This window comes from Cryphonectria parasitica (assembly GCF_011745365.1).
Source record: "Cryphonectria parasitica EP155 unplaced genomic scaffold M406scaffold_3, whole genome shotgun sequence".
NCBI lineage: Eukaryota > Fungi > Ascomycota > Sordariomycetes > Diaporthales > Cryphonectriaceae > Cryphonectria > Cryphonectria parasitica.
In genome coordinates, this window is record NW_024468911.1 from 1,581,065 (window position 1) to 1,607,445 (window position 26,381).

A 26,381-nucleotide genomic window follows, 5' to 3' on the forward strand; every position below is an offset into this window, starting at 1 on the left:
GAAGCCTTTGGCATGTTGCGTCCATCGATTTTGGATAGTGACGGAATGGATTTCGAACTCTTTCCAGCCTCTCAGTCCGATGTTCCAACCATTCACTGGCCGAAGCGCTGTAAAGATCTCAATGCCTTCTGAATTATCTGGGATGACGAGGGCTCTCATGATTTTAACAGTACGGAGACTGTAGCGGCAGGTACCTCCAACAACTGCAGTAGCATGCCCGACAGCCTCAATAGCGATACAAAACAATGTCCGATTCAACAGCATGATCACGCATCCAGGGAACTTCGTCTGCCCGGAGAGTGTTTCTCTAGCATGGTGCCTCGCGGGCCGCGCCAGGAGCCAGGGCGTCAAGTAGATCATGGCGCGGTTCCCTCCTCTCGCGGATCGCCCGATTCCGTCTCGGCTCGAGCCAGTATCTGTTCTGGTGATTCCATGGATACGGTGGCAAATCGGTCAATATCCGGACAAGAGATCCTCCTCCACAAGGGAAGTTGACTGCTTCCATATTCACAGGGCGCATAGCACGCAAGAGATTGGCTGCGAGAACCTATAGGCTCTCGCGTGCATTTTCGTTCTGTATGAGGCAGCCAAGATACAGAATTCGTAGGTCTTTGAAGACGGGCTGTGCGAGGGTCTGGTGAATGGGGACTCCAAGAGCAGTATGGGGGCCTATCTTGACTAAAATGTCGATGCTTGTCCCAGAGGGGTCTCCGTTCCCAAAAAGCATGTCCATCAAGGCATCAAGGAACTGGACAGGCTGTACCAGGCTTCTAACCCAGTGCATCGGATCCGCTAATTCTCCGGCGTCTGCTATACGGTCTCCGGTAACGGGAGATGATAATATGACCGCATCGAGAGAGTCTTCAGGTCTCTTATCTCCCAGTATATCATCCAATGCTTGTCTGTAGGCATCGGCAATAGTATCTGTGTGAGGGCAAAAAAGGTTCCATTGCAGTGCGCTGAAGAGGAAAGAGAAAGGAAGAGAAACGCCACGAGGCCAGCTATCTGAGGCTATCAACAGATCTGGCTGTTGGCTGGCCCTCGCACAGCATCTATCTGGTGGGAGTGGTATGCCGTATCCACCTTCAGGCGCCTAGTGAGTATATAATCTGCCTGGGCCATCTGCTCAACCTCTACTATCGCTGCCACGTCGCCTGCAACAGTGACGCTTTCGGGGCTGTTGATACAGCCCACGACAGCCTTCGCCTGGCATTTGAGCCTCTTAAAATACCCATTGGCCTTGTCGCGCCCCAGCCTGACGGCGATCATACCGCCACTACTACCCGCGTGGCTCACAAGATCGATAGCGAGCATAGCTTGGTGGTAGGCTATAGCCATGGCCTCGCGATAGTCTATTGCTCCCACCGTATAAGCAGCAGCGATCTCCCCGCAAGAATGACTCGTTATACCAGATGCTAGACATACGAACAATGTTCCATTTCCGTTCTCCATCCTGATTCGCTTCCCTTGCAGTCGCAGAAATGAAGCATGACAGACAGATGGTTGGACACTGATGTTTTCGTGATGACTTTCTTAACACAGTGTTGCTGGATGACGGCAGCGAAGAGTTGGCTTAAGTTGTGGAGATTCTTTCCCCTGCAGATTTCTCCCTGGGTATCTGTAGTAGATGCCCAACATGTGTCGAAAATACAAATGTGTAATGGTGTATAAGGTGAGAAGAGCCGGCAGCGCCTTTCAATAAGCAATGTCTGGCTTTGTATGCAATCGAAATTTACCTACAAACTCTCTTGTCCACCTTCAGAATTGGAATAACTGGTTCACCTCCGTCACCATACACATTATGAAATGTCTAATGTAGTCTGGACGCCTGATGTCCTTTACAGGGACATAAACAACGCAACCGGGAATGGCTAGGACCAGACCAACGCCATCGCTAAGAGTGTAGGCAGATGGATAAAATCTGCATCAAATGAAAGAAAACAAATGTCCGTCCATAATGTGAAGTAGAGAAGACAAGAAGAAAAGATGAGAGAAGAGAGAAGAGAGAAGAAAAGGAGGAAGAGGGGGGGGGGGATGTTGGGGACCCAGACAGCGTGGGCTCGATTACCAGCGTCGACTGCAAGGAGCATGTTAGTAAGGCGAGTTTCATGACACCATAAAATGAGTGAGGACTGTACCCACCTGAAAGCTTCGTTGACCTTAACCCTCTTCTTGAGCACTGGTTTCTGCACGACGGCCTTCTTCGGCCGCTCTAGCCCAAGGAGTTCATACTCGAGATCTGACATGACCGAGTCCTCGTCACTGTCAGCGACGGGTTGGGTTGATGAACGTGAACGTGAGTGGGACCGAGGTCTAGCATCTCGCGGCGACCGCAACCTGTCCCGTGATCGTTCACGATCATACCCTCTGTCCCAATCCCGTTCACGGCTTGTGTCGCGGTCACGAGCCTGTGCTGGTGGCGGTGGTGATGGACGACTACCACCACGCTCCTCTCGGTAGGGTCTCAACTTCTCAGCGGAGGGCCCCCTACGGTAGGAAGAGTCATGGCGCTGTGTCGAGTTGTAAGCACCTAGGCGGTCACTGCCTTGCAAACGGTATCCGCCAGGTGAGCGAGAGCGCCCTTCTCTGGAAAATGGCCGATGAGGAGAGTCGATGCGGGAATCCCCTGGCTGCGATGCCCAGGAGTCTCGATCGAGGTCTTTACCCCAAAGTGATGGTCGAGGAGGAAGCCTCGACGAAGGACTGCGATCCTGGCCCTCTGAAAACCTTGATCGCTTTGTGTCCCGCCTGTCGTCGCTGGCCTCATCATACGGCCGTTTGTTATCCATTGACCTGGACATCGAATCAGTGTCCCGGTGCGGGAAGGGACTACGATAGTGATTGCGGGGCTTGATCGTGTCATCCAGAGTTGAATCAGAAGGTGCAGGGATGATCTCCCTATCCTTGATCCATGCGGCTCTGTTTCTTCGGGAGCATTGATACGTGAAGTACTCGTGGTGGGAGCCCGGGAACTGGACAACTACCATACCACGCCGATATCTGAACACTGGGTCGCGCTTGAGTTCGGTCCAGTACTTTGTATCTCGTACAGAGGCGAGAAATGCGTCAGGATTATCCGGGTCGAAGAATGCAGTTCTGATGCATCTGGCGTCGTAAGCTGGTGGAATTGTCGGGTCATCGTTCCACTCGGCAGCGAGTGGTTTCCCTACCGGATCGGCTGGCTTGCTTTCTATCTCGACGAATGCCTTCTCAAGGTCCCAGCGGAAGTCTTGTTCAGCTTGGTCTTCCTCGTCGTCAATTACGTCCTTTGTCACCGAGGGGGCTTCTGCGTCTGCCTCTGCTTTGGTCTCCTGCTTCTTGTCATCCTCAGCGACAGCGCGAGGCTTAGGGCTCTGTTTACGCGAGGATGATGGGGGGCGTTGAGACGACTTCTCACGGCGCTGCCCTCTTCCACGCTGGCGAGTGTCGTTATCGCGTCGGTGATTTTTGTTCTTGGAGCCCTTGTCTCGATCATTGCGTCGATCCCGGCGGTCCCTCTGTCGAGGATTGCCACGGCTGTTGGCATCTTGTGGCCAGCCAGAACTCTGTGGTGGAGGATATGGGTTGGTGTACGGGGCGGGATGGGGATAGTTGGGCGCATGAGAAGGTGGAGGATACGCATTGGGTGGTAGAGGAGGTACAGGCGGCAGCGAGGCTCCATACCCAGTGGTGTAAATAGGTGGCGGTGGTATTGGAGGTGGTGGGCCTGAGTACGCAGGTGCAGGGGCTCCTGTATACACTGGCTGAGGCGGCGGATAGGTTGTAGAATAGGAATCTGTTGGGTACGGCCGACCAGGGGGATATGACCCATCAGAGACATATGAAGAGGGGGGAAGTGGAGGAGCTGGAGGAGGTGGAGGTGGTAGATAAGAGACTTGTGCATACTGGCCATAGACGGCACCAGATACAGGGGGAGGAGGAGGAGGGGGAGGTAGAGACGTAGGGACAGGTGGTGGTGCATAGCCAGTGTTGGCTGGTGGATAGGGCGGAGGGTATGGTGGCTGCGTCTGTCCTGGTGGTGGATAAGGTAGCGGAGGCTGTTGTCCATACGGGATCGGAGGCGGTGGAATTGTAGCCGGAGGGGGATAGGGCCCACTGGTTCCCCATGCATTCGGCGGGGGCGGGACTGGAGGAAGGTGAGGCGGCACCGACGCGGGCGGAGGGCCGTATTTCGTCACGACCAGACCACCCTTGGCCTTCGAACTTTCGGAGCCACGGCCTCCGCTACCGTGTTTATTTTTTTCTGCGTGTCGTTGACGGAAGAGTCCAGCGCCGCTGAGAGAGCCAAAAGAAGAAAAAGGCATGTCAGCCAATGACCAGAGAATAAGCTGCTTTATACTGATAGGAACATTAGCCCAGAACTTACTATGGTTCCTTTCGTACCGGTTCAGGACACGCGTAAGCAAAGTGGTGCTGGCTGCCGCAGTTAAAGCAGCCCCCATCGTACTTTGGGGCGTCAAGCCCTGGAGCACGGTCTGTCATCATGATGGGGACATCAAGGTAAAGAAATTATCTTGAGACGTAGACGGTGTCCCTTCATGACAAGGTCCTCGAGGCGAGGAGGGATAGTCAGGCCTGTATGATTTGGGCGCCGTACTCTGACTGACAACGGAGAGCCGTCTTGTTAATGCTGCTGGAAGACCAGGGCCGGTGAAGGAGTCGACGAACGGAAGATTAAAAGAAATATCGACGGCGATCAACAGTGTCACGGCAAGAAGACCCCAGCAATGTCAGCGTCTGCCGCACATGCAAACGGGGGGAACAGGGGTTTGGAGGTGGCACTGAACAGGCCCCGGGCTTGTCAAAATTGAGGAAAGGAACCAATGATGAGGGTGACGTGCTGAGGAGGGGAAAGCAACACAGCTTTTTGACAGGTGATGGACAAACGCAAGGCTAAAAGACGTCTCTTCCGAGTCTTGTGCGTGGTGCTTCCGATCCGGAGGACCAGTCTGCCCTGCCGCCGACCGCGCGCGCCGTGCCTCCTCCTCCGCCGCAGGACCAGCACCTCACCTCACCTCACCACAGAGGCCAGCGCAGGATCGCGCGCAGTCAATGAGGCCGATCTGACAGGTCTAGGAGGTGTGCCAGTGCTTTTGAGACATGCGCATGATGTGCAAGGAGGGATATCGTGGGACGTAGGCGGCGTCTTTGATGAGATGAAAAATCACAGGAATTGGGTCTGAGAGGGAAAGACGGAGGGTGAGCCCGCCGCTTCAGGCCAACTGACCTGCACTGCAGGAGACTGGACTGCAAGACTGCAGGCGCAGCCTGCACCACCTGGGGCCGGCCCCCGCCCCAGTCTTGTTACGGTTAAAGCTCGGGCCGGCAACTCAATCGCATCTGGGAAGGCGCCCAGAGCTGACTGAGCAGTAGCAGGCAGGTGCTCTCTGACCGATCTGACTTGGCTTTTGACTCTTGTCTCTGGCGCCAACTGTTGTACATCGTCAATGTTGTCAGACCAGCCAGCCCCCCCCCATTGTCTGCATATGGAGGGAATCTGAAGGTGGTGGGTGGGTGACCACGTCACGCCAGTGACAAACGACAAGGAAAGGTACATTGCAGGTCAGCGTCGAGCAGGCCGGCTCGTAAATCACACCCTGAGGAAATAATAATAGTAATACTTGTCTGCAGCAGAAGCTGCAGGACTGGGTAGTACGACGTCTGTGTGGGTGCCAGGCATTTCAACATTGTGGGTTTCTTTCTTTCTTTCTCTTTTTTTTTTTTTTTTTTGGGAGGGTGGTTTGTCCTCGTCTCCTTTGTTTTGTTATAAATGGAGGAGGCTCTCGCCATGCATGTATGATATCTCATCGAGTATTGTGCTATTAGAGGCTCCGTCCACGCAGAGCCAACGCAACGCTCCACAAAGGAAGAAAGAAGGAAAGAAAGAAGACTGGCAAGACCAAGCATCCTGTGTCCAGATACGCCATTTGCAAGAAAACGGCCAGGCAGACCTGATGCGCAAGAGAATACCGGGGTATAGGACAAGGCTAAATAAAAGGCAGGCTCGCGACGAGGGAGCAGGGCGATCATCAGAGAGAAGTCAAGAAGGGGATGGGAAAACCAATCCCAAGCCGACAAGGTGTCGACTATTCCTCACAGATTGAAGAACATATGAAATCTACTGCACCAACAGTATAACCACGAAACGCCCCAGGATGAGCGAGCGAGCGGTAGGACGAGCAAGAAGAAAGTGTCCAACCTGGCGCCGGCTCCAGCAAGGACTGACTGTAATAACAGACCAGTTCTTGAGATCTGGACACACACGGGCGACGCTGCAGAGGAAAAAGCCCGACAGTGGTAGCGCTGGGGGGACAGAAAGGGGACTGACTGAGACGAGGGGACAGACCTAAGCAACGACAGAGACGGGTGAAGGATGAAAAGAAGAAAGGTTGAAAGAACGGCGAGAGATGCCAGGGAGCGGGACAAGTGGGCGAGGGCTTGCTTTTAAACCATCTGAGACGGGAGAGGGGGATGCACTAACAATTTTCACACATCATTTTGTCAGTAGCACACAAGTACTATGTACACGCCAACATACCATAATAGTAGCTAGCCTATTGTAAAATGCTTGCCTCTTGTCTAACGGCTGCCCTCCCGACTTTGATCCGGATTACGGAGTAGCCCCAAAAGGACGTCAGCCAGCTCCTGTCAAGCATCTGTCCGTTGTGATTGGAAAGTTGGTGGTGGCATCTTGCCCCCTTCTATAGACAGACCCTGCCCTCCTCCCGGCCAATACTGTCCTTTCCCTACCACTCTTTTCTCTTTTGTCTGCCCAAGATGTCTTTTGGCATCGCTTGAAATTCCAACGCTTTCCGATGTGAGCCCGTCTCTACACAAACCCACATACGAACATGTTGGTTCTTCGGCCAACCACCTCCACCATCGCGTTCTCGTTTGCCGGGACAAAAAGAAGAAGAAGCCGCCCAAGAACCTCTCCTCTGCGTCCCACCAGCGACAGGACAACCCCTCCATAAGTCGGCATATCACCTCGAAAGCTTCGACTCTACTTGCTTCCCCGTGCGCCGCCATCGCTACCCGTCGCGCAGGGACAAGACAGGATATCGCCAGGAAAGGAAGAAAGCAAAAGGGAAGGGAGAAAAGATGCCAGGCCTGCCAGCTTCGGTCGACTTGGATGAGTGCATATCGCGCCTCTACAAGAAGGAGCTGCTCGCCGAGTCGGTCATCGAGGCGGTATGCGCCAAGACCAAAGAGCTGCTCATGCGTGAGAGCAATGTCGTCCACGTGCGCGCGCCCGTCACTGTCGTCGGCGATATACACGGGCAGTTCTTTGACTTGATTGAGATATTCAAGATCGGAGGCTGGTGTCCCGATACCAACTACTTGTTTCTAGGTGCGTCCCCCCCCCCCCCGGGTGGTTGTTCCGCCTGCCGGCCATCACCAGAAGATGGTTGTATGTATGCAATGCTGACGGGTCGCGGCGACCACAGGCGATTATGTAGACCGCGGCATGTTCAGCGTCGAGACCATTTCCCTTCTTGTCTGTTTGAAATTGAGATACCCCAACAGAGTGCATTTGATTCGCGGCAACCACGAGTCTCGCGGCGTCACCCAGTCCTACGGCTTCTACACAGAGTGCTCGCGCAAGTACGGCAATGCCAATGTCTGGCACTACTTTACCGACATGTTCGATTTCTTGACGCTTAGCGTTGTAATAAATGACCAGATCTTCTGCGTACACGGAGGTAAGCCGCCAGCCAGCCTCGCCCTCCCCCCTACCCTCCCCATCACAACAACCTCAAGCATGAGTTGTCCGCCAGCGCTAACAGGAGCTCTACGGCACAGGCCTCTCCCCCTCCATCCACTCCATCGACCAGATCAAGATCATCGACCGCTTCCGCGAGATCCCTCACGAGGGGCCCATGGCCGACCTGGTCTGGTCCGACCCGGACTCGGAGCGCGACGAGTTCTCGCTCAGCCCACGAGGGGCAGGGTACACTTTTGGCGCCCAAGTGGTGCGCAAGTTCCTCGAGGTCAACTCGATGAATCATATCCTGCGCGCGCACCAGCTGTGCCAGGAGGGCTTCCAGGTGCTGTACGACGACAAGCTGAGCACGGTCTGGAGCGCGCCCAACTACTGCTACCGGTGCGGCAACATGGCGAGCGTCCTGGAGGTGAGCGACACCGGCGAGCGCTTCTTCAATGTATTTGCTGCGGCGCCCGAGAACGACCTTCATAAGGACCTGCAGCAGCAGGGCGTGGACAAGGGACCCGATGGAGGCTCATTGCCTGATTATTTCCTCTAGAGGCATCAAGCTCATTGGAGAAGGCGATTTACGGAATGATGGGCCTGGGAAACCAGCCTGCAGGATTGCTCCTAGCTTCATCAAAGCCTGACAAAATTATCGTCAGGAGACAATACGAAAGAAGAACTGTGAAACCCGAACACGAGAGATACTTTGCATACATGACAACACCCCCAAGCCCAGTCCTCCCACCCTTGGACGGCTTTACGCCGCCCTCGTCGTCAGTAGCTTCGACTTCTTGGCCATATTCTGAGGCATCCCAGCGATATGACCTGCAGAGTATTGCGTCCAGCATGCTCCGGATCGATCCTATCAGGAGATCACGGCTGAGTGACGAGTAGATAATCGGCTTTGACGCCGTGCACGCTGGCCCTCTTGAGGAAGTTGGTCTGCTTCCGACTCAACCTCCAGCGCTAAGGCCGACTACTCCATACATGCCGCCGTGATCGGCTAAGAAAGAGATCTTAGCAAACGCTTCTCGAGAGCATCCGCTAATACAGACGCCGTCAAGAATCGTGTCGATTTATGGCTCTCCTTTTAGCTCAGAGCAGCATTAAGGTTTAGGTCCTCCGTCGTCTGTCAGGAAATCCCTCGGTGACATACACTTCAACCAAATGATGGGAGCATGAGTAGTGGAGTGAACATTATCACATTATGAAGATTTCCCGTATCCTTCCCTTTCCAGACACTTTTTGGACCCCCCCCCCCCTCAGTGCAGCTGTGAAGCGGCTGAAGTAAAGCCTTCCCCATCGCGCCAGAACAAAGACATAAGACCATATGAAGTGTATCTACTCCCAATCCTTGGCAATATCGAACGACCACTCGAACGTCAGGTGTGTTTTCTTGTCATCATCGACGAACGACGAGACGGCGTTGTAGTGGCCGCGGGCGAGCATCCCGGAAGGGGCTTCCTCCTCGTTGACTTTGGAAATTTGAAATCAGTATACTGTCTTGAAAGGCTTAAACTGAGAGGGGAAGCGGGGGTTGTGCTAGGAGCTGTGCTCAACATACACTTCTTGTTGTAGAGGGGGGTCTTATCAGTATTGGGAGCGTATGAGCCCTGTGTATCACAGTATCAGCAAGCCGTTCACGTAGACATATGTAACAACAAGGGTACTTACAATCATCTCGCTGTCCTTGGACACCCTGATGCCCTTGCGCTTGACAATCTGCACATAGTGGAGGCCACTGAGGACCTCGTGCTGGACCTTGAACGTGGCCGACATGGTGAATTTGGCGCCTTCCTTGATCTTGAAGGGCTTGTCCTTCAGAGTGTGCTCGGAGCCTGGTGAGCCCAGGTCGATGGTGATGGGCGGGCGGCCTGGCGAGTCCATGGTAAGGGAGTGAATAATGCAGACGCGCGGGTCATTCGGGTCGCTTAGGTCGTTGCCGCCGGTGAGACCAAGAGACTGCTTATAGCGCTGGAGTGACTCGTCATTCTCATCTGAGAAGGCCCGGCGTGCGTGTTAGTATATGTTGACGTGCCTATATAGTCGGCCAATCTCTGAGTACTGAGGAAATGATGGGAATTGGAAGAAGACGGCGGCTCGTGTGGGCCTAGCCCCGGGTACGCCCGAAGACGGGCGGCAATGGTGGAGTTTTGGGTCTCAGGGCCACGCTGCTAGCGATTTGACATTGTGACACTGCCGTTGTTGAGAAGGTTGACGAGAAGATTGGGCTGGGAGCTGATATTGACAAAGTGGGAGAAGGAAACTAATGCCACGTGATGGCACTTTGTGTAAACGGTCCAGTGTCCACTCAATCGGGATATAACATCGCCAGTACATAATGATATGCTTCAAAGATGATCATACAACCCCCAGGTTTTATACCCCAGCCAACGTCTCAGCAGTGCCAGAGGGGGAGAAAGTGCAAGAGCCAGTGCCATAGCCACCACTAGATCCGGGAGGGCGGTTTTTTGGCAGGGCCTCGTACAAGACCTGCTGTCCTCCGAGAAGGCGGGGGAGGGGGGGTCGTGAGGGGGAAGCTGCTGAGTCTCCCACTGGGAGTATTCCCACCAGGTTATAGGCGATTTCTCATGAAGAGTAGAAAGGAGAAGCTGACACCGATCGAAGGTTGTAATAGAGGATAGGGACAGGCTCATTGTGGGGTCATTCCATGGTTTAACGGGGAGGCGAGTGAGAGGAACGAGTACCGAGTACCTTCCTGCTGGAAGCGAGCCGTGTTGACAAATCCACAGCAAATGTCGATCATCTCACATGGGTGTGGTGGGATGAGACTGCTGAATAGCATCATGTGGGAGAAGTTCCCAGCAAGGCCACATTTTACTCCCGTAACAACAAATTTGTATACCACACCGCTCCTCTTAAATTGGTGACCATCCAACCTGGAGTATACTTCGAGAAGCCCACGAGAGGGACAGCTATGGTACTGATCATTCCCTGAGACGGCTCCAGAAATAGAGCGTCTTCCGAGGCATATTCCTCATCCCATAGGAGGACTGGACAAGAAGGATATCTGGAGGGGACTGGAAGAGGGAGGGTATGGATCTGCAGACATGAAGCACTTGCTCCGTTCCTCTGCTGGCGAGGAAAGGCCTGAATTCAAGACAGAGAGAGGCCAGGTGGTGGGAGAGTCTTCGGGCATAAAAGTGAAGGCACCTGAAGGCATCTGGGCGGAAGACGATGAGAGACAAACTGACATACCCATCTGTTGATACTCCGCTAGGCTTTGCTTGGGCTGAGACAGCTTGTAGCCCTGAGTCTCCTCGGGCATGGTGTCATCGTCATGGTGAGAGGCCATCTTGTCGAGTCTTGAACCCTAGAGAATAAAATAATGTGGTGATGAGTGGCTGAGTTGTGATGTGACGGTGGAAATCTGCGCTCGAAGAGTCGATACGGTGAGTGATGTGCAGTGTCCACAAAGGAGACCATTTGGCGATGTCAACACATTTATCCTCCCAGCCTGGTGAGGGGCAGCTGTTGGCCAGAAGCATGGGCCGTGGGGCGGTCCAAGTCGATGGTGGGGTCCACGCTCCCGACAACTCACCTGGGAGACGTGCATGATTGGGCAGGGACCTTGCTGTACTGGAACACTGGACTGCTGCAGCATTGTTGCTGACACAGGGGGGACTTTAGGTGCTTCTGCCAATCCAGTTACTCCACCACCACAAGCACTGATTCCAGTAATACTGATGAGGGGAATTGGTAAATGATATCTCACTAATAAGGGATCCTTTATTACTGTGCTGATGAACAAAAAAAAATAAAAAATCCAAAAGTTCGGAAGAGAATATAGCAGGGAACGAAACCAAGATTTCTTCTACTGGTTAGTGGAACCTGTACTACTGTAGAGCAGAAGCGTTGCCCCTCCCCCCCTTATTTCTTTTGGGCCATACTCGCCTAATCAGAAGTTCGTATACGGCAATGCATTCATAACATCTCCCGTCTTGTAATTCCAGCAGGCGCTTCAAGAGCTTCTGCGTTTAGTACTGGGCGACGTAAATTTTTTTCTTTCTTCGTAACTGGTCGCCGCTTGCAGTTGCGGCCGTCGCTTGCCAGTCGTTTCGAGGGTCCTTCCTTGGCTGCACCGGATCATTCGTGCGGGTGGCCCAGCATCCGCGCCGGCTTGCAACCTTACCCAGCACGCTTTGGGCCGTTGGGTATTACCGGCCAGGGCACCCACAACGTAGATGGATAGCGCCCTCCAGGAACGGCGGTCCCTGCGTGACAGATGAGATGGATGGCTCAGCTTGATCCTGATTGATGCCACGTTCTGATACTCGTTATTTCTCGTGGATCCCAAGATCAAAGGGAGGCTCCCAATACAAAGTCTTTGACGAACAAAGCTTGCACTCTTTGCAGTGAATTGGTGCCCAAGCATCAAAGTTATTCATATCAACAGCGGACGAGCGAGGGGAACAAGGAGGGGACTAGCAGACGGGTCCGAGCTGCCGTACCCAAAGGGTCACCTGCGCTCGTTGAAAAAGGTGGGTCACATCCCTGATAAGATCTGCTAATGAATACCTCCTGTCGTATGTATAACAAGCCGCGATGAAGGGTACTCAGATATCCTCAAGTATCCTGGTCGAATCCCTACCTGTCTTCCCCAGGAAGAGGCTCGATCTCCTCTTTCGCGAGCGCGAAGACCCCTTCTCAGGCCACACCCCCAGTCCGTTATTAGGTCTGGTATCGAACCCCGACTTCTTACATCCTCTCTACCACAACGTCAAGTGCCGACTTCTGAGCATGAGCAAAGTACACGGCCGCTGGACGCGCATGGCACAAACCGGAAGATAAAACATAATCCTGCATCTCGTTATTAGTCCATGAGTTTCACCGTCTTGCTGAGAGAGCACACACCATAACAGCTCTTACCCACCGTCCGACCCCCTTTTCATCAATCAGTGCCCCCCGAATCTGATCTCGGGCGCTCCACCCAAAAAGTAGCGCGCAGTCCACTGTCGCGCAAAATCCCCCCCCCCCCCCAAGCTTCACCCAAAGCTGGACCAACCGTCTCTGCCGACATAGCAGCTCGTTGTAAATTTCAACGCGGCTCAATTGCAGAAGGCAGGTCGCCCAAGTACTACCGACTCGACCATTCAGGGCCAAACCTTTTGTCTGGAAGGCGCGCTCTGACTTTCCTTCTGCTAGGCTTTAAATTGGACGTCTGTTGTTTGCGCGTTTCCGTTGTCGCATCGCAACCTTTTGAGAACCAACAGCTACTTCGAGAACGTCGACCCTGTCTGAGAGAGTCGCCAGTCGCGATCGTTCAATAACAGCATCAATACTTGCCACCCGGGACCCCGAAGTACTTCAAAAAACAGTCTACCTCACGCGTCAGCTCCTTGCGACCATGGCGCCATCACGAGAGAGGAACCTGCCAGAGAGGCGCAACCCACTTATCACGGGACCGGCGCCAGACTGTAAGCTTCAGCTGTGCACGATGCAGTCTGGCCTTCTCAAGAAGCTGACAGTCCTTTTCCTTGTTCTTCACAGGTAGCGAGCTCGCCGCCAAGCGTCGCCTCGGGCAGACACAATTAACCGCCAGGATGGTCGCGACTGTTCCTGGCGCAGCGATCGATCCGACCACCCTTGGTATCTTCGACTACGCGCATCTTCGCGCGCCCCTCCCCAAGGGCATTGTTTCTGGTATCTTCAAGTCGAGTCCCAACAGCTACTTTCTCATGCGCCGCAGCCACGACGGCTTTGTCTCGGCAACCGGCATGTTCAAGGCGACATTCCCGTACGCCATGGCCGAGGACGAGGAGGCAGAACGGCGGTTCATCAAATCTCTGTCCGATACCAGTCCCGAGGAGACGGCTGGCAACGTTTGGATCCCCCCCGAGGCGGCGCTAGCCCTGGCCGAGGAGTATGGCATTAAGCCCTGGATCCAGGCCCTCCTGGATCCTGCCGAGATTCAGCTCTCGAACTCCACGTCTGAGAACAGCCCCCAGAAGAAGATCAACGCTCCGCCCAAGTTCATCTTCCGTGGTGCTTCCCCGACGACTTTGGTCCCGCCTACACCGACACGGAACAGCCGCAGCCGGCGGTCTGCCAGCCCCACCAAGAGCACCGCCTCGCGACGCGGCGGCCCTGCGAGCCCGCGCAAGCGTTCCACCAGGATAACAGCCTCTCAGGTCGACGCGGCGGAGTCCTCCAGCGGCACCAGCAGCCACAAGAACTCGCTGACCAATGGCGACATCCCAGTTCTGGTGCCGGGCGAGCCTCTCAAGGTGGAAGACGTGAAGATTGAAGCAGCCGAGAGAGAGCCGCTATCGACACTTGAGCCTGTGGAGGAGGAGCCCAAGGTCAAGGTGAACATCCATCAAGAGATCCAGACGGACGAGGATGGCACAGCGGTGAAGCACACAAACTTCGAGCTGGAGGTGCCTTTTACGGCCGGAATCCCCAGCCCGGACGACGCACGACGAATGATCGAGGAGGCCAGGAATATGGTCAATGCCGCTGCCGCTGAGGCTGAGGCTGAGGCTGAGGCTGCCTTGACCCAGCCAAAGTCAAAGGCGGCCAAGAGCAAGCGCAAGGCGGAGGAGCTCGAGGCCGATAACGAGGACGAGGCCGGCGCGGAGAGCAGCCTTGCCGTGCAGCCGCGTGCCAAGAGGGTAAAGACCCAGGTCGAAGTGCGCAAGCAAAAGGTCAGGAGGCGCGCCTTGTGGGGCATCTCCCTGACGCTCGCAGCCGGGGCAGCTGGGTAAGTTTGGTTCAGACTCGACTGGTTGGGTTTGCTGCTGGAGTCTGACATTGCTAACCGCGGGGTAGTATCTTGGCACCATATGCCGCGAATTTCTTGTGAGGAATCTTGATTGCCCCGGATAGGTCAAGGGTATGGATGGGCTACAGTAAGTTATCCTTGCTATGTTATGGGCTTGGATTGGAGTTTTGGATGAGGCGTTGCCATTCGAGCCGGGGAGTTGAGTTGTCTGCTTGGCAGGCACACCTTGGCATACTGTTCTCTTTTTCGATAGACGCAGCATGGTGCAGGGTCGTGCTCGTACCTCACTCTCGTTTCGTTGTCGATTTCGTTCTTCACCAACTATCTATGGGTCGGGGGAGTTGAGAGAGGGCGGGGTTGAGGCACGACGGATTCTCTGTAACTACAAACTATTCTCAGGTCATGTATCAACTCTCATATCTAAGCAGTCGCCCGCCTCTCACACAGTTGCCTGACGGCGTATATTCGAGAATGGCTTGGCCCAAATTATTGTGCCGTAACTGAGATAACTTTGTCGTCTCTCTTGTCAAGCTTGATTCCCTTGCTTTTGGGGAGGGGGGAGAAGGTCAAACATAAACAATGACCCATTCCATAAGGCTGAGAGCACATGTGGCCATCTGAGGACTCTGTTTAGCGCTGCTGCTTTACAGCGGCCGTACAGCCCAGTTAGTACATGCAACAACAGCGTCGTGTGGTGCAAAGAAATGTAATCGGTAGTGGCTGTGATAGTCCGTGAGCCTACAAGGGTTTGGCTGCTCCTGCCGCGCCCTTACTGCTGCCAACCGTTGACCGCCCAACCGCTACCACAAACGCGCACACGTGAAGCTAGGGCAACAACTGTTTGGATATGATTGATTCCTTCCTTATTTCCGCCCCCTGGCCGTGTAGCTTCCACCTTCTCTGATAAGAAAAGCTCAAGTGCTCATCCCCCCCCCCCCTCGAAATTCCTCGTTTTCCCCTCTCCTCGTCCCTCAGGCTTGAGGTTTATCCATGCAAACATAACACATGAAATGCACAAACATTTCAAATTCAACGAGGTCAGAAATGAGGTACGTTGGAGTCAGTCACTCCACTGGTTACAACAAAGGTCGGCTCCATGTCGCTGCAGTGCGCGCGCATGGGCTGACCAGGGCTCTAACCCGTTCCCCCCAAACCGCGGCAATGGCCGGCTTTCGTAGGCATTACCCCTCGTTGCTTAAACTGCTGGCGCGAGCGAGTGATGCTCGGGAATGGGGACGTATTTCCTCCCAAAAGAAAAAGCAAAAGAAAAAGGAACAACATCTCTTGCGAAATGTAACCTGCCGACATCTCGAGACAAGCATTCTACTAGCCTTACCTACTAATACACGGGAACAATGCGGCCTATATCCACAGCATGGAGGCTGCAGAGGCTGCAGCGGCGTTGCTTCTCGTCCACGCCAAGAAGGTTGGACAATTACGCCTTCATCGGCCTGGGCCAGATGGTATGCAACAATCAACTATCTCCTGAATGCATATCCATATAGAAATGACAAAAGGCTGATATTTTGTGCGTCCACAGGGTTTTCAGATGGCCAAGAATCTACAGGCAAAATCGTCTCCGAATGACAGCGTCAGCTTGTTTGACATCAACCAAGATGCTGCACAGAAACTGGCTGCGGAGATGGAGGCTTCCCAAGCCGGAGGTGCATCCGTTGCCCTGGCTGCCAGCGCAGCAGATGCCTCTAAAGATGCTGTGCGTCTGGATTTTGATCCTTCCTGAGCCCTCACAGCTGCCTTTTTTGGTTCCTCAAGCAAGAGAGTCATGAAACAGATGCTGAGCAAAATGGCCCATCTATGAACTAAGTTGGCGGCCAACTTGCTAGCCATCCTTGATTGTCAATACATACACAGCCAACCTTCTGGAGTTCACTCGCCGAAGGGGTTTCCTCCGAGAGTTATTTGTTTTGCATCCGGCTGTCTTGCTAACCTGAAGCCCCCCACCACAGGATGTCGTGATCACCGCCCTCCCCGAGCCGAACCACGTTAAGTCTGTCTACACATCCCTCCTCGAGGCTGATTTCAGCTCCCGAGCCAGTCCGCGCATCTTTATAGACTGCTCCACGATCGACCCGTCCTCTTCGCACGAGGTGGCTGCGTCGGTCACCAAGGCTTTCCCGAACGGAACAGCTCACTTTGTAGACGCGCCCATGTCAGGTGGGATCGTGGGGGCGGCCGCCGGCACTCTCACATTCATGCTGGGCGCACCCGCAGAGATCGTGCCACGGGTTGAGCCCATACTCCTGCGGATGGGCAAGACCGTCTTCCACTGTGGCCACCAGGGGACGGGTCTCTCCGCCAAGCTGGCAAACAACTACCTCCTTGCCATCAACAACATCGCTACCGCTGAGGCCATGAACCTAGGCATACGATGGGGGCTAGACCCCAAGGTGCTCGCCGGCGTGATCAACGCGAGCACAGGTCGCTGCTGGCCGAGCGCGGTGAACAACCCAGTCAGGGGTGTCGTGGACAAGGCGCCGGCCAACAGGGACTATGCAGGCGGGTTCGGGATCTCGCTCATGCGGAAGGACCTCGGATTGGCTATGGTCGCGGCGCAGGCGGCCGGCGCGAAGCTGGAGCTTGCGGCCGGCGCGAGGACGCTGTACGAGGCTGCTGAGAAAGACGAGGCGTGCAAGGGGAGAGACTTTAGTGTGGTATATAGGTATCTGGGCGGAAAGGAATGAGCAGTAAATAGTACTATCATCGCATGAAGAAAAAACAAATGAAGAAAAAAGAAGAAAATCATCAACAAACCCTTGCGCATCACAGCATTATCACATCTGCCAGGTCGACGACCAGGTAGAGTATCCTCCGAACCAACAATAGGACGCGAGTTGATGACGAAGCCAAGCGTCTGTGTGTCAGTCTGTCTGTCCAATAGCACGCAATGTGGCATAAAAAAAGCTCAGAGATTCGTATATTATCAGCAGTCGATGCCTAGTTCTTTTATCAACACGAGTTTATTCCTCTTGGCTGCAAAGGACTCCGCCGGGTTTCGTGTACAAGATTCCCGAACCCGTAAGAACCCCCCCCCCAACTCCGTCCTCGACCGGCCCGGAATTCACAATGTTTTTTCTGCGGCCCACACAAAAGACTGGCCCGGAGAGGTGCACATCCGGGAGGAATACCCCGCCGCTTACGACTATGCCACTATAAGGCTGGCGCGCAAAGGATGCCGTTTTGGGAATTGAGAGATTACAGTGTGTGCGTGTCTGTCACTGTATTCTGTTGAGCGCTCTTACTCTCACTGGCCTCTTCCCATCCATCCAGTCTCTTTTTCTCTGCTCGGATTTTCCGTGTCGGTCGGGGGCTCTCTCTCACTCGGCCTCTTCTTATCAACCCGTCTCCGGTCTGTTTTGTCTGCTCGGATCTACCATATCGGTTGGGGGCGGTAGGGTCGTTGTTTGCGTCCTAGGTATCTTGTCAAATCTGTCAGCATCTATTATCTGATGGTAAATAATAATAGTACACTTTTAATTCACTAACCCCCCCCCCTTTTTTTTTTCTGTCTTCCATCCTTCTCTTGCCCTTCGACTCTTACTACGTAGGCGTCAATAAGAAAATTTTCCGATTCATCTCTTTTCTTTTCTTTCCTTATTGTCTTCTTGTCCAAGCGTCTGCTGAGGCGCTGGATACATTATCTTTTCTTTGTCTCCCTCATACACACTCATCCGAAGAGTTCTCCCTCCTCTCATCGGGCGATAACCACATTTGCCGGCCATCTCAGAAGCGCAGGCCACCACAACATCTCCTTCACCTCCTCGCCACCACCGCCGCCGCCCTCGTCAACAACATGGCGCTTCTTCACAGCAGAAACGCATATTATGTATGCAACGAGGTCTCCGCACTGTGTCCCGTCTCAGCGACCACCCTGGGCTACTATCCCAACAAACCGCTGAACATCTTTGTCGCCGTTGCCTTTGGCCTTGCTGCGGTCATCACGCTGGGCTTTGGGATATGGAAGCGGACGTGGGCTTACATGTCGTTTATCGCGGCCGGATGTGTGCTTGAGCTTGCTGGTAGGTGGCCTTTCCTTTTCCCACGGTGTCCGCAGGACTGAGAGGATGCCCCTTTCTGTACCCTTTTTGGCGCATCAAGTTGAAAGACAATGTGTGTGTATATGTACATTTACATATATATCATGCTGTCTCAAAGGTGATCTTGGTGCAAAGTGTCCAAAATGAACCACCATCAACATCGCCCCCTTTCCCTCCCCCACAAATGCTAACCCTCCTCCTACCCACCACTACAGGCTACGTCGGCCGTGTCCTCCTCAACGCCAACCCATGGAACCAGCAGGCCTTTGAGCTCCAAATCTGCGCCATCATCCTGGCCCCCACGCTCATCTGCATCTCCATCTACCTGACCCTCAAGCACCTCTGCCTGGCCCTGAACCCAACCATTTCCCGCGTGCCCCCGCGCCTGTTCCCCTATCTCTTCGTGCCCGCCGACGTCAGCTGCCTGCTCATCCAGGCCATCGGCGGCTCGCTGGCCACGCAGGGCGACAAGAACCTGCCCCTGCTGCGCGCCGGCGATCGCACCATCATCGCCGGTATCGCCCTGCAGGTCGTCGTCCTGCTTGCCTTTGGGCTGCTGAGCGCCGACTACTGGCTTCGTGCGCGGCGCTGGGTGCGGAGCGCAGAGGCCACTGAGGAGGCCAAGGCGCTCTGGGGAGATCGGAGGGTGAGGATGTTTGTGGGTGCCATGATGGGGGCGTATCTGTGTGTGCAGGTTCGGTGTATTTATCGGTATGAGATTTGCTTTATTTGTTATTTTTTTCTTCTTTTTATCCCCCTTTCCCTTGCCCCTCTCATCTCCTCTGCCTCTTGTCTTTTCCGCTTAGTGTCTTCTGCTTCTTATCCTTCTCTTTTCCCTGTCTTCTTTCTCATGTTTTCTCTGCATGTTTCACTTCTTCCCTGCTTTTTTCCTCTCCTTATGCGCCCCCCCCCCCCCCAATCCGTTACAACTGCTTTGCACCCCTCGACAAAACTTTTTCAGTAGTGATCTAGACACATCTTGCTAACTTATTGCGTATAGTGTTGCAGAAATGGCAGGAGGATGGGGAAACCCCATCATGCAAGACCAGCCGTCGTTTACCGTGCTCGACAGTTTCATGATGCTCATCACCGCGTGGCTCCTGGCTTGTTTCCCGCCGGGCATCTTCTTCCCAAATATGACTAAGGCGTCCAAGGCCACCACCCTTTCCAAGAGGGAAGAGCTGTCGACGCCGACAAAAACTGAAGATGCCGAGAAGGGTGTGTCCAAGGGTGAAGGGGCGGAGGCCAAGGAGCCGTCATCAGAAACGGCACCTTGAAGACTTATCTTCGCTATTCGTTATATTGGATGTAGTTTTCGTCGGTACTAGTCTTGAAACATTACCACTTTCTATAACCGCTCGCCCACCAACCTTTTTATCAAAGACGTGAGGGGGAAAATCGCAAATAGACAGAAGAAGCAAGAAAAAGGCAAAAGAACATTGCAAAGGGGGGGGGGGGGGAGTACCCTCCTCAGCCGCTCTGTACCTGATCCTGCAGCCTCTGCAACAACGGCTCAGTCTCCCCCTCCAAAGTTCCGCCGTACGCCAGCCTTCTATACACGCCCCCAGCAACCCTGGACACTCTCCAGGTTCCCTCTTCCTTGGCGTCTTCAAAGAACTGCTGGTTGTCCTCGAAGCTCCGACCGCCGCTCTCCGGAAGGTAGATCCAGGTCCAGATGCCGGCGAAGGCGTTGGTGGCGGCAAAGATGAGAAATATCCAGTACTTGAGGTTGTTGAACATGATGGGGCTGACCAGGGTGACGGCGAAATTGGCGAGTCCCCAGACGATGACCGAGATGGCCGAGGCCTGAGCCCGTGCGGCGGTCGCGTAGATCTCGGTCGGGATGAGCCAGACCGTCGCCAGCCAGCCGATACCAAAGGCGCCCGTCGCGACAAAGAGGGCGATGGTGCCAAGGATGGCAGGGATGCCAGGGCCTGGTGAATCCGACGAGGAGGTCACGGCGAGTCCGCCAAAGAGGGCCAGGAGCAGGAAGCAAACCGTGAGCACGCCGCTACCACCAAGCAGAAGCTTGCGGCGGCCGACGGCATCAATGAGCAGCCATGCCACAGTCATGAGGAAGAAATAGGAGACATAGTTGGCCTGGGTGACGAATTCGGCCTCCCTGACGCCGAAGCCGAGCAGCTAAAGGAAGAGAGAATGGTGTCAATAAGATGTAGAAGTTCAGACAAACAGACTCTCTGTCTTGTCTCTCTTGCTTTCCAGAAATAATGAGAAGAAGGGAAAAAAGCTTACCTCGAAAATTTGAGGACCATAGACAGATACAGCCCCATATCCAGTGAGAGCCTGGTTGATCTGGCCCATGACCGTAATGACAGTGGGATGAAATGTCGAGGAACCCGGCGTGATCATCTCAATGTACCCAATCTGCATATCCTTCTCCCGCTCGTGCTGTTCAAACAACTCGTCGGCCTTTGCGCTCCCGTTGTCCTCGCCCCAGACATCAATCAAGGCGTCCCTGGCGTCGTCCCTGTGGCCCTGGTAAATGAACCACCTGGGACTTTCTGGAAGCCTACCGATCACGGCGAACAAGAGGGCTGGGAAGGCCTGCATGACGACAATGGGGATGCGCCAGGCCCACTGGTCCGCCTTGCCCAGCGTGTTAGTGACGGCGAGGTTCACAGCAAACGCCATGTTGAGCCCAAAGATGTTCATCTGGAACTCCTGGGCCAGCGCCTTGCCCCGGGCGCCGTCGCTGCTCAGCTCCGAGCTGTAGACAGGGATGACGGCGTCGACACCGCCCACGCCCAGCCCCATGATGACACGCCCTACCCAGAACATGTGGATGGCGTGACGACTCCAGCCTCCAAGGCCCGTGAGAAACATGATGAGGTTTCCCAGACTGGCGGCTGCCAGACAGGCGAAGATGGCCTTCTTCCGGCCGTATCTGTCCGAGAACCAGGAAAAGAGGACCGCGCCGAGGGAGCAGCCCAGGTAGTAGACGGCCACGAGGATGCCGACGAGGGGATCCTCAGGGCCGATGTTCATTGTCGAGAGGTAGTTCTCGTTGGTGTTAATTAGGGACATCATGCCCTGGTCGTAGCCATAGAGGGCGATGGCCGTCGAGCTGAACAGCACAACCTCTTGCCCCTTGGTGAGGATAGTGTCCGACATCTTTGCGGCTGCCCAGTACCATCCAGAAACAGTTTGAGGGTAAGAGAAGAGGAGAGAGGAGGAGAGAGGCCAGGCCAGGCCTAGTCTAAATGCACAAATAGCTACAAGCACATGCAAAAGAGAAAGAGGGGGTAAAGGAAGAAGAGGAAAAAAAAAGACAGCCGACGATTTGTGTTTTATTGTGGCTGGCTTGTCTGACTGCAGCCGAGGAGAAAAGGAAGTTGTGAAGAGAGGAGGGTCGGTGGACAGAAAAGAATTAGGAAAGGATTCACATGAACAAGTATTTACAGCGCTCAGTTAAGGAGATATGCTTATCTTGAGAAGAAGACTAAACCAACTCACGAGACCAATTTCTGGCGGCATTATGCGCGTGGTCACATAATTAGGACCCCGATGAAGGAGGACAAAACGGGATAAAAAGACCAGACCTTGGAATCGTGAAAAATGCAAGGTGAGAATGATCCCGGCGAAGAGAAAAGTAAAGTACGTCATTTTAACTGAAGGTGCTGGGGCTTGATCCACAATTGCTGCAGCTCCAGTGAGCGGGACTGCAGTTACATGACGCCGCAGGACTAGTCAATAATTCTTCAAGACAGTTGAATTTTGGAAGGGGGCGAGAAGGTGAGAAAGAGGAAGAAGTGGTTTGAGAACTTATTCCGAATTGCATTATCGTGCTCGGGAAAGACAGAAAAAGCATGTTCTCCATGGCGATGAAGGACACAGTATGGTGCACAGTTTCATAGGCTCGTCCCAACTGCAACGAACAGAAAAGGCCCTGCCTAAGTGTAAGTACTTGGCATCGGGACGTGGGGGTTCTACAGCCTAAATGTAAACGGTCTTGGGGAAAAGAACCCAGCTTAAGTTGGGGAAAGTGGATGGGGGGTCCTTTTGAGTCCCGCCTTCCACTGTCAGTATATTGAACCTCTCGGTTTTTTTTTCCCTCTTCTGTTCTTTCCCCTTCTTTATTTCTATTCATCATCCTCGTTTACTGCATTTCTTTGCCTTTCCACATTCGCAACGTCAAATAGTACCTGAGACACTTCCATTTCCTTCCCCATTGGCCAGCACTTTATCAAGGCCCTGCTCCTTCAGCAGAGTTTCCGCATCGAACACCATCTCGACCATGACAGCCTGGCGATTGCTGTCGTTGAGAGCAAACTTTGTCCTTCCCGCCACAATGAAGTTATCACGGTGTTCATAGTGTTCCCAGGGCCCGGGATCTTGGTAAAATGGCCACGATGCCCGCCACTGGTCGAGGTATTCGTGCTGTTTCATTTCGGCCGGGATGTCCACCAGCACGCACATCCACTGGCTGCCCCCGCGGTCCAAAGTATGGGCCAAGTGAACGCCTATCCTGCTTGCCTCGCTCGCTCCCTGTCCACCGGCAGCAGCCTGATATACTAATAGGCCGTGGGCAATGCCATCTTCTTGGTTGTGTGGGTTGAAAAAGCTCGTGCTCCGCCGGAGGGCCTCTGAGGGAAAGGCGTCCACAAGCTGGTAGTTCCCCATGCCCCGAGGAAATGTCAACAGGAACCCAGATCTGCGCTTGACCTCATCAAACTTCTCCTCCCCAAAGTCCGAGTCGTGGCTGAAGATTGGATATACCCGAGTGAAGTGCGAGATGAGGTACTTTGTCTGCTTAGGCGTCGTCAAATCCTCGATCTTTTCTTTGAACCCCCGGGTGTATACTGCCGAAAGCAAACTCCGGATGAGGCTCACAGGCTCTCGTGCCCGCATGTAGACGCCATCCTTTCCGAGGAGGGGCACACAGATCCGACTTCTTGCGGCACCCCTTTTGCTCTGCGTCTCGGCGCAATTGAGCACAGCAATCACCCAATATGGCGAGAGCGTCTGGATCAGCGGCGTCCTGATGGAAAGACCAGCATTTCGCAGCGAGAATTTGGGAGTGAGTGTCAGACTCAACAGTGGCTGTATATTTCTCATGTTGCGGAATAGATCAGGGTGGTCGGCGAGGAGGGAGTTCTGAGATTGCCTTGTGTCAAAGGCAAGGAAGCTGTGATCGCCCGAGGTTCGTATGATCTCCTCCTGCAGCCTGATGAATGCTTTCATCCCCTCCCCATATATCGGGGACAGGTGGATATCAAAGATCCCCAGGAGGCAGTATGCCATATCCTCGGGTCGCGTCGTCGCCCTGTCGGCTGCCCAAGACATTCGCTGAGCAATCGAGTATCTTCTCAGCGGCTTCTGCTCCCTGTCACGGAGGCACAGTGCGTCTATACCTGTAACATCCGACAAGAAACTCGAGTTTGCTTTCTTGGTTCCCAGCATCTGCCAGGACTGGGAGAAGAAGACCACACGGTCCGGGGCGATGAGCTCCTGGAGTGTCCACCCTCTAGAAAACCACTTGCTTGACCCCATCAGCTCGAGCCTGCCGATGCCCTCGGGCGGCTCGTCCGGTATATCAGCAAGATACACATAGCAGACCACCGCCCTCTCGTACCACGCAAACATCGAGTTGATGGCTTCCGACAGCTCCGCTGAGCTCTCCTTGTCGATGCACGCCGTGTCCACCCAGACGTAGCCGATGTCATCGCGACGAGCTTGTTCGCACGTCGCAAGTATCTTTGCGAACCCGGGCTTCTTGGCCTTGCGCAGTCGTGTCAGCCGTGAGCGCCACTGCGCAAAGGTTGCCTCTGCTTCACCCCATGTGTGCGATAGAATGGCATACTTCGGGGCTCTGGACGAGACAAACTCTTCAATCTGCAGAGTGCGTGTGTTGATGAGTCGCATGTTGGCATGGTGTTGACATGATGAAAGAAGCAGAAACGAAAGAAGAAAGAATAGAAGGGGAAAAACCGGCTTGGAGGTCGCTTTGATGGTTCTCGCGGATTGCTCGCCGTGAATTTGTTGCAATGGAAGAAGACGACATCCCAAGGGAGGGCGTAGGAAGAGCCAAGAAATAGGGTAGTGTCGCCTAAAACAGGAAAGTAACCGAGATGATCGGAGACCCAGAGCTGCAGGTACAAGTGCTTGCAGCAGTCTCCCCGTCCAAGCCCCATTCCTCCGTGGCAACATCAGCTCGACTCACAGAGACCATTGCACGTAAGCTTACTGTTGACTAAACTGGAACAACTTAACTGGGTCGCAAGCTACTACAGTACTTGAAGTTTTCACCAAGCCGTCGTCCGGACATAGGTAGAGACGCCCTTTTTCTTTTTGGGGGGTTTTGGGGGGGGGGGGGGGTTGTCTCTTCAATCATAAATTCCGGAGGTTCTTGAATCATTTATGATTCTCTCACACAACTGCTAAGGGACTTATTCACTGACCTGGCATGTTGTACATACAAGTAGTATTTATCCCTGCAGGTCTTGATTTATGCAGCTAGAATTATGAGATGGCATAGATGAACAATTATGCCTCTTGATTCGAGGTTGCAATGATTCCTCTTTCCTCATTTCCTCCCCATTTAATTGAATTTGGATACCCTCACAGTATCCTCAGATTCCTCGACTGGTTTCCCCGAGTCTATCAATCCTGTGATGGACTCAAACATCCATGAGAATCACTACCTTGCCCCGTGTACGCCCCGTGTTAAGCCTCTCAAACGCTTCCACGACTTGAAGAAAAGTAAATGTGCTGTCAATGATGACCTTATCCCTAGGCAGGCGGACGAGGTCTTCCAAGAAAGAGTGTTTGACAGCCAGGTTCACGCAGGTATACGAACGACCAAGGCCTGCCCTGCCAAGCAGAGCGCGGACGAGCATCTGGGGATTCCATAGATAGATGGCCCTGCCGCTCATCGCCATCCGGTTCGTCTTGTCGCCAACGACAGTCACGTACCTCTTGGCGATACCGAGACACTCCGTCCCCCCCACAAAATCCATAATGGCATCTGGCGCGAATTCCTTGAGTCTCGCAGACACGCTGGTGGCTGTGTAGTCGACAGTGTCGCTCGCGCCCATGCTGCGGACGAGCTCCGCCTTGGGCCCAGAGCACGAGGCCATCACCGTCCAGCCATGCTGTTTCGCGAGGTAGGTGGCGTACAGGCCGCTGCTGGAGCTGCCTCCCAGGACAGCGACCTTGCCGTTCTTGACGTATGGCTCGATCTCGGCGACGGTGGTGTGCGCGGTGAGCCAGACGAGCGGGAGGGCGGCGGCCTCGGCCCACGACCAAGCGCTCGGTTTAGAGACGACAAGAGATGTCTTGGTGTCTATGCGGATCTGGTCCTGTAGAACGCCCCCGGGAATAAAGGGCGCGAGGCCCAAGACCTCGTCGCCAGCCTGGAAGCCGGCGTCTTTTCCTGCGTCCTCTACCACTCCCGAGAAGTCCTCGGCTACGCCTTTGTGAGACCGTACGATAAAAGTTGGAAGGTAGGTCCAGAATGAAAACCCCATCATTTGGGTGTCGACGGGATTTATGGAGGCGGCTTTGACTCGGATGCGAAGTTCTGATGGCTTGAGTTGTCCCACGTCAGAGGGAAGCTCCGATTGTTGAAGTGCTTTCGGGAACCCTCCGTGAGTATATGTCCAGGCCTTCATCTTTTTACCTGTGCCGATCAACGTGGGTGAATGATGCATTGGTACACGAATCATTCGACCTCTGACTGGTGGCGCACCTCAAGGGCTGTTATTGATGTTTTGAATGGTCGACTGGTCCAGGTTCCTACCCCCCCCCCCCCCTTTCTTTCCGGGGGGAAGAAGGAAGCACATATCCAAATAATTATAGACGCAGAGTCACAAGTTGAACGGCGTAACATTACCATGTTACCATGAAGATT

General features: G+C 54.1%; 8 protein-coding genes across 8 annotated transcripts; 4 read left to right on the forward strand and 4 right to left on the reverse strand.

Annotated features, from left to right (window-relative positions):
- Positions 1-547: 547 nt before the first annotated feature.
- Positions 548-4,633, reverse strand: M406DRAFT_350403 (uncharacterized protein; the record flags this gene model as incomplete). Its single annotated transcript, XM_040922547.1, has 8 exons — positions 4,367-4,633; positions 3,398-4,275; positions 2,365-3,353; positions 2,143-2,262; positions 1,827-1,921; positions 1,741-1,773; positions 1,020-1,352; positions 548-924 (listed from the first exon to the last, which is right to left on the reverse strand). Exons 2-8 carry the CDS (start codon positions 4,109-4,111, stop codon positions 548-550), a joined length of 2,661 nt encoding a protein of 886 aa, XP_040778050.1. The 5' UTR covers positions 4,112-4,275; positions 4,367-4,633.
- Positions 4,634-7,101: 2,468 nt separating this feature from the next.
- M406DRAFT_61126 (uncharacterized protein) lies at positions 7,102-8,264 on the forward strand (the record flags this gene model as incomplete). Its single annotated transcript, XM_040924721.1, has 4 exons — positions 7,102-7,122; positions 7,165-7,351; positions 7,449-7,703; positions 7,804-8,264. 4 exons carry the CDS (start codon positions 7,102-7,104, stop codon positions 8,262-8,264), a joined length of 924 nt encoding a protein of 307 aa, XP_040778051.1.
- Positions 8,265-9,052: 788 nt separating this feature from the next.
- On the reverse strand, positions 9,053-11,027 carry M406DRAFT_40411 (uncharacterized protein; the record flags this gene model as incomplete). The annotated part of the gene is made up of 4 exons (XM_040924133.1): positions 9,053-9,186; positions 9,276-9,324; positions 9,386-9,708; positions 10,931-11,027. 4 exons carry the CDS (start codon positions 11,025-11,027, stop codon positions 9,053-9,055), a joined length of 603 nt encoding a protein of 200 aa, XP_040778052.1.
- Positions 11,028-13,079: 2,052 nt separating this feature from the next.
- Positions 13,080-14,439, forward strand: M406DRAFT_254230 (DNA-binding domain of Mlu1-box binding protein MBP1; the record flags this gene model as incomplete). The annotated part of the gene is made up of 2 exons (XM_040916949.1): positions 13,080-13,149; positions 13,223-14,439. 2 exons carry the CDS (start codon positions 13,080-13,082, stop codon positions 14,437-14,439), a joined length of 1,287 nt encoding a protein of 428 aa, XP_040778053.1.
- A 1,372-nt stretch (positions 14,440-15,811) lies between these two features.
- Positions 15,812-17,158, forward strand: M406DRAFT_328198 (putative 3-hydroxyisobutyrate dehydrogenase G6G8.5; the record flags this gene model as incomplete). Its single annotated transcript, XM_040920294.1, has 3 exons — positions 15,812-15,919; positions 15,997-16,170; positions 16,424-17,158. 3 exons carry the CDS (start codon positions 15,812-15,814, stop codon positions 17,156-17,158), a joined length of 1,017 nt encoding a protein of 338 aa, XP_040778054.1.
- An 861-nt stretch (positions 17,159-18,019) lies between these two features.
- On the forward strand, positions 18,020-20,401 carry M406DRAFT_355466 (uncharacterized protein). The gene is made up of 3 exons (XM_040923185.1): positions 18,020-18,493; positions 18,727-19,222; positions 19,512-20,401. The coding sequence occupies exons 1-3, from the start codon at positions 18,268-18,270 to the stop codon at positions 19,786-19,788; spliced, it is 999 nt and encodes a 332-aa protein (XP_040778055.1). The 5' UTR covers positions 18,020-18,267; the 3' UTR covers positions 19,789-20,401.
- Positions 20,402-22,663: 2,262 nt separating this feature from the next.
- Positions 22,664-24,394, reverse strand: M406DRAFT_69261 (uncharacterized protein; the record flags this gene model as incomplete). Its single annotated transcript, XM_040925239.1, has 1 exon — positions 22,664-24,394. The coding sequence occupies one exon, from the start codon at positions 24,392-24,394 to the stop codon at positions 22,664-22,666; it is 1,731 nt and encodes a 576-aa protein (XP_040778056.1).
- Positions 24,395-25,149: 755 nt separating this feature from the next.
- On the reverse strand, positions 25,150-26,142 carry M406DRAFT_69262 (uncharacterized protein; the record flags this gene model as incomplete). The annotated part of the gene is made up of 1 exon (XM_040925240.1): positions 25,150-26,142. The coding sequence occupies one exon, from the start codon at positions 26,140-26,142 to the stop codon at positions 25,150-25,152; it is 993 nt and encodes a 330-aa protein (XP_040778057.1).
- Between the last annotated feature and the right edge of the window lie 239 nt (positions 26,143-26,381).

What these genes read in the sequence shown, in the direction of transcription:
- M406DRAFT_355466 (XM_040923185.1), top strand. Translation starts at nt 18,268, where the DNA reads ATGGCGCTTCTTCACAGCAGAAACGCATATTATGTATGCAACGAGGTC. An exon ending in ATGTGTGCTTGAGCTTGCTG is followed by an intron (nt 18,494 to 18,726) that starts GTAGGTGGCCTT and finishes CCACCACTACAG; the next exon opens with GCTACGTCGGCCGTGTCCTC. An exon ending in CAGGTTCGGTGTATTTATCG is followed by an intron (nt 19,223 to 19,511) that starts GTATGAGATTTG and finishes TATTGCGTATAG; the next exon opens with TGTTGCAGAAATGGCAGGAG.